The sequence below is a fragment of the Opisthorchis viverrini genome (genome assembly GCF_000715545.1).
Source record: "Opisthorchis viverrini unplaced genomic scaffold opera_v5_21, whole genome shotgun sequence".
Classification (NCBI taxonomy): Eukaryota; Metazoa; Platyhelminthes; class Trematoda; order Opisthorchiida; family Opisthorchiidae; genus Opisthorchis; species Opisthorchis viverrini.
The window spans coordinates 1,795,733-1,807,975 of NW_008751677.1; the positions used below are offsets into that span (position 1 = coordinate 1,795,733).

General features: G+C 42.0%; 1 protein-coding gene across 1 annotated transcript in view; it reads right to left on the bottom strand.

The window, feature by feature from the left end:
- T265_12890 (hypothetical protein) overlaps positions 1 to 10,981 on the bottom strand; it is a gene marked incomplete at both ends in the record, with an annotated part of 20,087 nt that extends 9,106 nt beyond the window's left edge. Inside the window, 3 exons of the mRNA XM_009166065.1 lie at positions 1,322 to 1,549; positions 7,265 to 7,410; positions 10,888 to 10,981. Of these exons, the coding sequence (XP_009164329.1) occupies positions 1,322 to 1,549; positions 7,265 to 7,410; positions 10,888 to 10,981 (468 nt within the window). The remainder of the gene's footprint in view (positions 1 to 1,321; positions 1,550 to 7,264; positions 7,411 to 10,887) is intronic.
- Between the last annotated feature and the right edge of the window lie 1,262 nt (positions 10,982 to 12,243).

Here is a 12,243-nt window from a genome sequence, read left to right on the forward strand (position 1 = left end):
TGATCACTGTTCACGAAAAGTCCCCGTGACAATCTTCTGTGGCAGAACATTTTACTGCGGCATTATCGCGAACAGTACAAGTGATTAATTTCGTGACATAAGTTTGACTGTACAATTAGTGAAAATAAAATATGATGCCGTACACTATTTTTTGATAGTATAGAGCAAATACGGATCACTTAGGAAAGAAACAACAACCGAAGAAGACGGCTCGGAAACTCAAAAATGGCTTGTCTGAGAACGTTTTTGCATCTTTTCTCAACGATGTGTGGCTACTGCCGCGATAAATTTCGTCAACAGCGTTTGCCCGACATCAGTTCCCGTTTCGGTTTATCGCCCAAACCTATTGCAAATAATTTCTGAACGTTTTCGTGAATTTTAGTTGGATTTTCCAGAGCTCACAGGTGTTGCGTAAGCGCTTCGCACTGCGTAAGGGAAAAGACATTTCTGAACGCATCAGAAACTCCAAGTTTCTCAATATCAGTGGGTGCTGCAGTGACGGTGCGAAAGGAAAAGGGTTGTGCTGGCCACATGTGATAAAGTTGGTGCGGCGTTCTTCGAAAGATTCTGAAGTCCTTGAAGCGGGGCGTCACAGAATTAAGCATAATGAAAGTAAATTTTTTAATCCGAAAATTTTAGTGCTAAATCCTCTTAGGAAGTGGAGTCACAAAAATCTCGCAGTGTATTGGATTTTATACTGTAAGAGCTGTTGCATTCAGATAAGACATGTGTGGAATTAGATAACTGAAATAAAGATGTGTCCGTGAAAAAATACTGCCACAAAGCTCTCAGAAGGGTGCAGGCATTCAGATGAAATGTAAATCGACACCCGGCTGCATTTTGATAACTAGTTTCCCCAAAGTCTCTTTGAAATCGGGTGGTGAAGCAGACAGAAAATGTGTGATCGTTTCCAAAGACCTCATTCAGATAGGCGAGAATATACTTTTGGGTGGATTGTGCCAGTATCGATCTAATCAGGAGACTGTCTCAGTAATTCTCAAAGAAACACATCGATGGTTTCATATTATACCTAAATAACAATTGGTTACCGGAAAATAACACGGTGAGTTGTGCAACCCAGGCAGCTGCTGGCTTCTCGTGGGCTGCAGATGCTTAGGCACTTCGGAAGCTGGATCATTCTGACTCAGGAGACGAACAAACATAAAAAATTTGCCCTGCACACATGAAAAACGATAATGCTAAAACATTATCTCTGTTGACCATCGATTTCACCTCGTCTTCTGGAAGAAGTAGAGACAACTGGGTCTCTTGAGAATAAGCATGTCAAAGATTGTGTTTTCACAATTTTCTCGAAACTCACTGCACTGACTTCGGAGAATGTGAAACAGACAAACCGCGATATCAGCTCCAGATAGGTGAATTGCGGGTTGCAGTAGTGGAAGTGGAACTCAACATCGATCACATGTAACAGCTGATGGTCGACTTCCCATTGGCTACCAGAGTTAGCCAGACCATCAAATTGTACCGTGAAGACATAACGTGTGTAATCGATCGGGATCAGATGTACCAGAAATAGTTCATCACACACCTGATGGTAAAAAGGAGTTTTGAAGAATTGAGTAAACTGTTTGTGGAACACAGGGCAGCACAAACATTCATCGAGTTATTTTGATTGAACCACTCCGCAGTAGCTGGCAGAACAAATGAGAATATTTCGTAAACGTAATTATTGGCAACATCTGAAATGCAAACCGTACAGGAACCACCCAAAGCGTCAAGGTGTGCTACAATGATCTGCCTGTGATGTCCTGCTAGAAACCTCTGGATGCGCATTACCTACACTATGCTTCGAATGAAAGATAACTTTACGCCGTTCCACTGTACAGGAACCGCCCAAAGCGTCAAGGTGTGCTGTAAGGATCTGCCTGTGATGTCCTGCTAGGAACGGCTGGTGGAGTTGAAACTTCGGTATTCATCGGTGGCCCATCCCCTTAGTACCATTTTATCAAGCGAAAGTAACATGCCACGTATCTCAAACTGTCATTAGGCGAAAGTTTGAAAAGTTCTAATTTCTTTCGTTAGTGGTCGCGGCATACATAGCAATTATATTGCACAAAAGAACTCGCGTCACAGAGAATCGCTGTAAAATATCTTTCTACGCTTTCACTTAGTTGTTCGCATTTACTTCATGGCAAGATTTGATAACAGTGCTGTGGAGGTAGACGGGGAAATGTTGGGATAAAAAACGTTACAAGGCAGCGCGTCCCTTTCGGTGGGATAAGAAATCGACGAAGCATGTGGCATGTCTATTTGTAGCTGGCCATATTTCTTTATGAGTGACATTCAACTACCGGTAATGCTTCTACCGTCGGGTGAAATTACTGTTAATCCACGTGTTGGCGAAAAGTCAGACTGTTTTGATACTGACAAAATAGGTTAGTTTGCCAAACATTGGTTCGTGATCTGTATTGCCTCTAAAATTCTGATGACACTTTGCTTTAATTTATCCCGGCAAGATAGATTTGCTGAAATCCACACGCGTGCATACGTGCCTATCCGCCAGTCCATGGCAAGACAGTGTCTGATCAGGTCTCTCTAGCCTGACTACGAAGTAACGATATGGGATACATAGAATAAACTCGATCCTTATCGCCAGGATCGGCAGTAGGAAAACTATTACTTCGGTAGGTGAATGCACTGTCATCCAGATAAAATTACGTTACTTTCTGGTAACTAGAAATCCATTCTGAGTTACGAGTAAATGACCTACAACGCACTGCAGCAAGGTAACTCTTCTCAGACGCACCACTTAAGGACGAAAATTACGTACTTTCTGGTAACTAGAAATCCATTCTGAGTTACGAGTAAATGACCTACAACGCACTGCAGCAAGGTTACTCTTCTCAGACGCACCACTTAAGGACGTGTTGATGCGCTTAGGTCAACAGTTACTAAAACGGCTACAACGCGCCTTTTAATAGTCTTAACGAGAATCTGAACAAAAATAGATTAGTGCCTCTGGCTTCCGATTTAGAAGCACGCAGGAGATCAGACTGAGGATAACGGAATTTGGACACAAGGAGCCTGAATGGGTAGTCTCTCAGCTCTAGTGCTTCCTTGGGGTGGCTTGGCACAAAAGAGGTATTACAAACGAATGATTAGACTTAGAGCGCCAGTCATACTGAAACAAAACCTCCAAGCCGTAGAGTAGTATTTAACGGTTGAGAGGATGAGGGATAAATTGTTACATCGCCTCGTCAAACAAGGTTTTCTTTACATCCTCTGTTGATGATAATCGAGTGGAATGACAGTTCCAACGTCTAGCTTTGAAATAGCTGATCATCCGGAAACCGCATTTTGACTGGAATTGATTTCGACAGCCCTGCTTGTAATATTTACATGCTTGTGATACTACCATCGTTGACACCATGTGATAAAATAGTGAGCAGTGTCCAATTTGATGCTGCTTGAACTCGACACAGTGCGTTGTTTTATCGTAATCTACTTTTCTGTGCCTTTGTAACTCATTCCAAATCTGTTCAGACCGATAGGAAGAAGCCATTTCTGTCGGTTTTGCCTACACTCCCAGCTGATTATAAGGGCCTCACCTAGTAGAAACATAACTTATCCGGAATACTATTACGTATACTCAAAAATGAAAACAACTACTCTTTTTATTATCACATGACAGAAGAACAGAATGTTTGAAAGACAACCCATCAGTTGACACGTGCTATAAAAAAACAAATTGGACAGTGTTCTGCAGCGTGGCGTTGAATTGGTTAGTCTGCGCTTTCCATCTTGTCCCGGTCGTGGATCCATGGAAAAACTCGTTCAGCTGTAGCACCCTCCCAGGGTCTAACTGCCATGCCGCCAGAAGGAAGCATGAGGACTGGGATACTGCCAAGCCTAGACAGGGGAAGTCGAAAGGCAGAGGCCGGGTTTGAACCAGAGTGAGCATTGAATCTGGTAGTGGTCCGGTGTGGCGTTCTGGTGCTATGGTCTTTGGAAGAGGTGAGCCAGGCCTGGGTGTGAGTAATAAATTCGATGAACATTTGATTGTTTTGATACATGCTATGACCGCTTCCCAGTTCGCACTTGTCAAATGCAGGTGGAGACTGAAAGGTTCAAGTTGTGGTGAAAGACAGTTTCCGCACTGATATTTCGATCACAACTCAGCGGCTACTACTGTGCAGTCAGATGCGGATGCGTAAACGCATGAGCACCTCAAATAAACTGCGGGGGGGGGGGGGTGCTCATGTTTCTTGGAACCAGGTGAACAATGATCTGCAACGTGATGCATGCGGAGCATTCGGAACATTAATTTCATAGACATGTATCCACCTGAGACACAGTCTGTGAATTATTTTCCTGAATGTATCGGAATGTATAAAGTCCAAAACGGACTCCTTTAAATTAACGTTTCAACTTGTCACTTTCAGAGCATTGGGTTAAAGTAAGCAAAAAGATTAAGCTACAGATTCTTACGGCTCGGTATCCCTGATATGCATTCTGGCTTCCGAAAAATGAGAAATTTATCAGATTTTGTAACTTTAGCTGATGATATCACCTTCGTATTGTGAGTGAATCTACAGAGAGTGACAGGCTACACACACAGCCCGCTCTCAAATTTCACGACAAGCATCATTCTGTAAACTTTGAGTACAGAATTCTAGTTGATGCTCGCTTTTGCAGTGGTAGAACGTGTGTGAACCAGGAAAAGTCAGTGAGAAGGCAAATGAACTGAATATTAAAAGTGAGGAAGCCGAGAAAAACTGGACCTTTCACACATTAGTGAAGTTTGCAGCTGTTTTGAGACCTATAGTGGAATGATGTAATTGGACATTTTTCCTTTGCAGCGACAGACAACAGGTGGCTCTGAAAATATGGTGCTCGTTTATTCATTTTGGGCCAAACAAACAGGTTAGTTGAGGGACAGAAGCGGAATGCAACGAGTCAGTACTCAGTGGACTTCTTTGAGGAATCTTGGAGAAGTGTCAAGCCACTAACTATCGATCTTGGATACACATCATGAGTTGCACGGTTAATGCTGATTGTGGCACTATCACCATTTTCAACAATAATCCGTTTGCTTTTATTGCGCAACACAGCAAAACTGTTGGTAGTGTGAGGAGATTTGAGATTTTTCTGGAGATTTCGTCCTGTAAGTGAAACCAATCTATGCTGAAAAGCCGAGAAGCACTATACAGCTGTTTCATCCTTATCGGGAATCGTCAGCAGTGCGCACCCCACGAAACTCCGAAGAGTCTCGAACCCGCGACATCCTGGCTGGTATTTTGAACACTTAACCGTTCGGCCACGAGTGGCTGATCAGCAGTGTGATTAACTCGCACTTAGACAGCATATAGCGCCGTTCATCCTTCAATCACGGGTTCCACATCACGCGGTCACACGTGTTGACTGGCTCCTCGAGCAACGACTTCTCAGATAGAAGTTTCATTCATCGGTTGAAGTTTATTCTTCCACTGAGCTACTTATATATTGTTGGTAGTGTGAGGAGATTTGGGATTTTTGTGAAAGTCTTGTGGGAACATTTTCTCAGTGCTTCAAAAAATGCTGAAACTACTTTGCTACATTGTCTACCACTTCGGTGATTATGAAGTGGCCAATAATGAAATATGAAAATTAATTGTCAAACTCCGTCCTTTGTTAGCTGACAAAATGCGGTATATGTGTGAAAATAGTTCAGCAATGCACATGCGTCACATCAAATTTGGACACGGATTCTGCATTGCGGAAAAACCTGTTATGAATGCGCAGATGACAGGTGAAGTCGGAACGATGTCCTTTACCATTTTTGGGGTTTGGGTGTTGGTATTGTATTGAAATATTTGTAGCTCGGGTGAGTTTATGGGTTGTTGATCAGGTGACTGTTGGTCTGTTCACTCAGTGGAAATTGGCTTGCAAACGTTTCCTGACCATATGAAGAGACAACATCAGTGAGCAGGTGGGTGCGCACTGCCTACTGATGATGTCTTCTTGTATGGTGACGAAAGATTTGCAAGCTAATTGCGAAGTTTTGAGGACCGGTCAAAGCCAGCTTGTCAACAATCAATAAGGTTTTGATGTGCAAGTGCGTCCGATATCACCCGTAAAAATTCACACTTGAATAAGTNCTCAGCTTGGAAATTGGCTTGCAAACGTTTCGTCACCATATGAAGAGACAACATCAGTGAGCAGGTGGGTGCGCACTGCCTACTGATGATGTCTTCTTGTATGGTGACGAAAGATTTGCAAGCTAATTGCGAAGTTTTGAGGACCGGTCAAAGCCAGCTTGTCAACAATCAATAAGGTTTTGATGTGCAAGTGCGTCCGATATCACCCGTAAAAATTCACACTTGAATAAGTGGCACAGGCTTGACTACTGAAGGAATTTTCGCTCAACAACAACAGCCAAATAAAAAAGGTTCTTCCAATATCCATCGAATAAGCATATTGGTGAACACCCAGATTGACTTGCTAATATTTCCAGAATTTGCTGCTCCAGAAAACTGAGTACTTTACTGCATTCATCTGACACATTCACCCATCCAGTCATATTTCAGTATAACCATGAACGGATGTTTACTTCAACACAGCAAAAAGACAACGAATGTTTGTCTGTGGTTGTCCAAGAAAGAAATTGGTGATACTCGTTTGCCGGATCAACGTGTGAATGTGAAAACGAAGTCAAGTAGCTTTCCTGAGTGGCCGGTTTATATTTAAATGGACTTCGGGTGGCTTACAGATATATCTGAAATAAAATTTTTCAGTAGTATAAGAAGCGTTTATCACCGATGGGGTCCGAAATTCTTGTCCCATTGGGTTTTATTTGCAGTGCTGAATCTTAGGTCTAGGTTCCAATTACACCAGTTATAGAAATACTAATATAAATTGAATAGAATTACATTAGCTAACAACATTAGCTAACAGCTGACATCAGTGACCTGCTCTCTGCTGAACTTACCTCATTCTGCTCTGGTTACGTTCAACCACGATACGTGGTTTTACTAATAAGTCAGTTTGCACTGAACCGGAGTCATACCTTTTAGGGTCTGCTGGTATTAAGTAATTACCTTGGACAGATAACAGTAACCAAGAAAATTCAAAGAAGTCCTCGGAGTGATTGCTTCACTGACGGTCAACCGAGAATACGTAAAAATAAAACAATCATGTCCATCAACAAAATTAACGTTTAAAGAAAGGTGTGGGATAAGAGCAGTTGTGACCTTTGTTAAATCCAAAGCAATCATTACGTTGTGATATATGTTATTACACCAGTTAAAGCAAAACGGGGACTAACCGCTTCTATGCAGTTTAGCACCGTTGACCGGTGGATGGGGGACATCAAGAATACAAGTTCGTTGGTGTTTTCCAACTTCTTTGCATTAAAGGTCTCCGGATGCACTTGGATTTCCACCGTCACGTTCACCTTGAAAAGTAGACCAGCTTGTGGCAGGGTTGTAATGAGCAAGAAGAGTCAAACACGCATAAAATATGGCTGAGAAAAGGCAACAGATGCATTACTAAAAAGCCGCCACATTCAGTACAAACACCCATCTTTCTTATTTTAGAGTTCTTCACATTAAAACATCCAGCTGCTGTGGACATCAGTGACTGTCCTCTATTAACGAGCAATTCTCCATGGATAGCAACGAAAATCTGTCTCGTACTCCTGAAATACTAAGCTTCCCAGACTTTACTCGTTATAATGTACCGGGATTCTCTTTCTGGGAAAGTGTCTCAAAAGAGGTTCCAAAACCAGGGACATCGAATCATATTGTCTCTCTATTGATCGATTCTCTACGACTGAAGATGATCTCGTTGCTAACACTAAACTAAGGAGTTGTAAGCATGACACAAGGTAAGGCGGTTAATCTGGTGTGAATTTCAAAGAGACAACTGACTCGGAGGCCGTGTTAAATCAAACCTGGTCTTATACTAAAAAGGGGATCAGCCTGTCTCCCGACGTATGGTTTCAATACAGTTATTGTCGCCACAGATGTGGTTGTTTGAGTGATTAGTTTACACCGAACTGAATTTCACTGAATCTTTTAGATGTTTCTCAATCTGATTGGCTGAAATAAAGCCCGTCCATTTAAACCTCGCATGAGATCTTGCTAGGAATCATCATTGATTAAACAGGCGACCTCGTTTTCAATCATTTTGGGATGTAAAATCCTGGACTCCTTCGTGCTCTGCGTCAGCCACTGAATTTGTATCACTGCGAAGTACCTGCAGCTGAATAAACAGCACCTTAAGTATGCATTTTTCAGGTGCATGGTACAAAAAAAACCGATTGTTTGAGCCAGTTTGACGTTCTGCGAACAATATGAATCTTATAAAACTGTTGGAAGGAAGACTCACAGTGCATCCGTTTGTAAGATATAATGACTGTATTCAAGGTGCACAATGTGCCACAGACTGAAAAGATTCGTCGCATACGGTGAAAGTCCTACACTGCACTTTACTACTATCGATTCAGAATATTATTTGAAGTAAACTATACAGTCCTTAAATACGGCCCTGTTTGAGCAGTTGTTTGAAAACTCAGTAGAAAAGAGCAAAAAATTTATTATAGTGTAGGCATCTGTCGTTATGCTTGACAGATCGGTCTATGATGCCGTATTTTACATCGACTACATTGGAGTCTAAATAAAAAACATGCCGCTGGATAACACCGCTGGTCGTTCACAAGTCACCCAACCTTCACCAGAAGTTTTCCATGACCGTTGTCCAATTACAGAAGAAAAGGATGCCCTAAGCCAAATCCCCATTTTCTCACGGAGGTCCAGTGAATTTTACCCCATATAATTAATTAATGCAGTCCTGAAGGGGGACAAAAGTTGCGCAGAAATATATTATTGACGACACTAAAATGGGCTGAGTGAGAAGTGGCAGTGTAAATTGGTTGCTCGTCTTGTGACTTGGTTAAATGCCAATTTATCAGGTTATTTTCAGGTATATCTAGCTTTTTTAGAGGCTTCATTTAGAATGCGACCGCCGAATGGGATTTGGCACCAAACAACAAATGATAAAGGATTCTAAAACGTTTGGTCATCCGCTTTCCTGAATTTTTCGTATCTGGTGGTCGACCAGCACCGGATACAGTCTAAAGGCAAAATAAGACTAAGCAAATTGAGCATAGCCTTGGCTGTTGACGTTCCAACTGATCATATAACTTGTTAAATGGCTATAGTACAGCATTTACCAAACAAATTATTTAGTTACTACCAACCAAAAACACAGAGGTAACAAAATAAGGCTCGCTGCTGTAGTTTCTTGAACCCCAGGTTGACATCCTATCGCAGTGCTCTTCGGAGAATGTTGCAAGGAAGACGGAAAAAATCCATATGAAGGGCTTCCCACCAGATTTCTATGGGACCACATCTATCTAAAACAGCATCACGCATCTTACAGGAACTTATGCTACTCTGTGCCTTGAGGAAAGCCCCATAAACCCCTTTATTTATAGGCAAAAGTCCACAAGTTCTAAGAGCTGTTTAAGCTTGAAGTGTAAACCAGCCCATTGATAACTTTGAAACTACTCATAAACTGGTTGAACTAGCCAGGAAAAACGAAGTTCAAATTTACACAAACCGAGCTTGAGTTTCCGGCAATGTGGAAGAAGATATCGCACAATCTGAGTTAGTTCCTTGCAATGTCATTTCATTGGATATTTGAAGAGGACACGGATAGTATACAATGTGGATTGCCAAAACGTAACTCATTGGGGCTTAGTGCAAAAACGGAAGCGAGGAATTAGTAATGAAACTTGTGTTTCTCTTTCGGACAATGAATGACTAAGGGATGCTCAGAATAACTACGCCTTTAGGCAGTAATGAAAAGTGTGAAGTGAGTTACCATCTGCGGGATTGTCTCAAAAGCCTCCACAAAAGTTGGCCAAAAGAAATTCAACAAAACATAAGGGTGACTTCGACTTGTCCGCACTTTTGGCGGACAACGGAATGCTTACTGCTGAGATCAGTTCGTCGTATACCCTGCAGAATTTCCAAGCAAGGCACGGAGAAGCGCTTGGAGTGTCTCCACGAAGGCACGAAGAGAGTGGGTGGCTCTCATTGACCGGAACCCCGTTGCCATCACTGGTCATGATTATCCCTCACATCAATTTCGCCATCAATGGCTTCGGGTGAAAAAGATTTCTGCTTGGATGGATAATCGTGGTTTACTTCTGAAATACCTCAGTGTAGTGGGGATGTACCTGAGGTTATTGCGATGCAAATTCATTGTCTAGAACTGACTTACGCACCACTTCAGTGCAGCTAATCATCTTCTGCTTGCTACGAAGGCGGCGCTGAATACTGAGTACAAGGGAAGCTGTTTTTACGCCATCTTAAGCTCACCGTTCATTTACGGCACGAAACTGAAGGGAGTGAAACTTCCTTGTGAAATACATGCGACCAACTATGGAGGTACTCGTGGCTTGAGCTAAAGCTTGATTTTGAATGGAATCTATAGCTGTGATTTTTACACGACCGCATAAAATGTTATGAGTGACGTCAGTAATTGATATCGGTAACAGATTGCTACGCCGCTTGTACCTGAGTGGAGTTAAATGCAGATGTATTTTCCAAAACGGTTGCCTGACAACCTACACGTGACACTGACTGTTCACCAGGTAACCAAAGCAGTTTGATAGAAAACAGCAATTCTTTTGTTCGGTTAGCAGCTTACACATACTCGATAACGATACTTTGGTGATCAAACTAACCTTTTGGTTTGTCACGTTTAATATATGCAGATAGCCACAGCTCTTGACTGAATACGGATAAAGATGGCGCCTGTAGAACGAAAGGACCCTTTCGCATGTCCATGGGTTTTTCTGGTAACTGAGAAGCTAGCACTGCGTTTCCCCTCAAAACGTCCGGGCCTTAAGAAGTCGCCAGTTACTTACTGATGACTTACCTTTTAGTCCAACTAGCAGCGTTATGGTAACGACTATGGCAAGAATGCAGAAGAGTGCTGCAAGCTGGCTTCGTGTCATGCCATACAACCTCATGGGTACACACCTGTAAGAGAATATAGGCATCAGGGGATAATCGCCAGCTGTGAACGACTAAGCAGTGAAATAAATAAGGTTGTAAGAAACCTCGAAGGTGGATTCACAAAAGCTGTCTGTTATCCTGGCACAATATTTTAAGTTATCGTACTGTGCCCGTTAGGGAGTACATTAATACAAGCACGGTCGAATTAGCGCTGCGCATTCGAGCTTTTGCTTTCAGTGCACAACTAAAGCGTTCACTTACCCAACCCAAATGAACCGATGATTTAAGGATGCGGGTTATTTTCTCCTTATTTATGAACATACACTTGGATTTACAGGCCCACTGATGAGCCACGGTAGACAGAAGCAAACTGTAAACAGTCAGTAGGTGGCGATAGGAGTTGCTATGATTGACCTGGTCAATGCGTCTGATGTTCTCTATTCATGAAGAAAGGATGACATTGAGCAATCAGCTTAGAATGTGACCAGTTAAATGATCTGTGGTAGCTGGCGACATGCGCAAAACCTTAAAAAATATTGAACTATTAGTTAGCCAAGTAGGTGTTTACCTGTTTGCCGAACTTGTTAGTCGGTTTGTAAATGGACTGTCACTTCTAGTGGAGATCTTTAGTGTGCAGTTGTGTTATTAGATGATATGGATGCTAAGCATCCTTGTTTGTGTTTATTTGCTGTTATCACCAGAACGGTGTTTAATAACCAAATGTCTAGTTCAGGTCACTTATTTTGATAACGATCAAAATATCCGGTGTATGACGTGCCCGTAACTTGAAAATCGTTTATGGACACACAACTTGCTCCAGATATTCGACTGGTGCTTTCTCCACTTACCCACTCTATATGTTGCTGAATTCAAATGATGTTGCCTAGTGTTGATTACGCAATTTGCAGCGACTCCCATCTAGTGGTGGTTTTTCTGAAAGTAGGCCACTATCCAGTTGCTGAGATACAACTTTTTCAGGCAAGATTGAAGTAAATGATGAGCGTATCCTAAAATGACGCCATTACTTCGTCGTGTTTTATAGTCACGATTATCTTTTTTTTCAAAAATTAGTGAGTGTTGTTGACTGAAAAGTGAGACATGCTAATAAGATGTTTTTGCCTTTCTGCGTTGTGAATGTGTAAGACTGTGTGCCCCTATATTTATAAGTAATACCAACACCACACACATGTATGGTGCTGATTCAGATTACGATTCTATTTTATGAAATTTTTAATCAAATTTCCTTCATTCTATGCCAAGTGCCTGAGTCATGCAA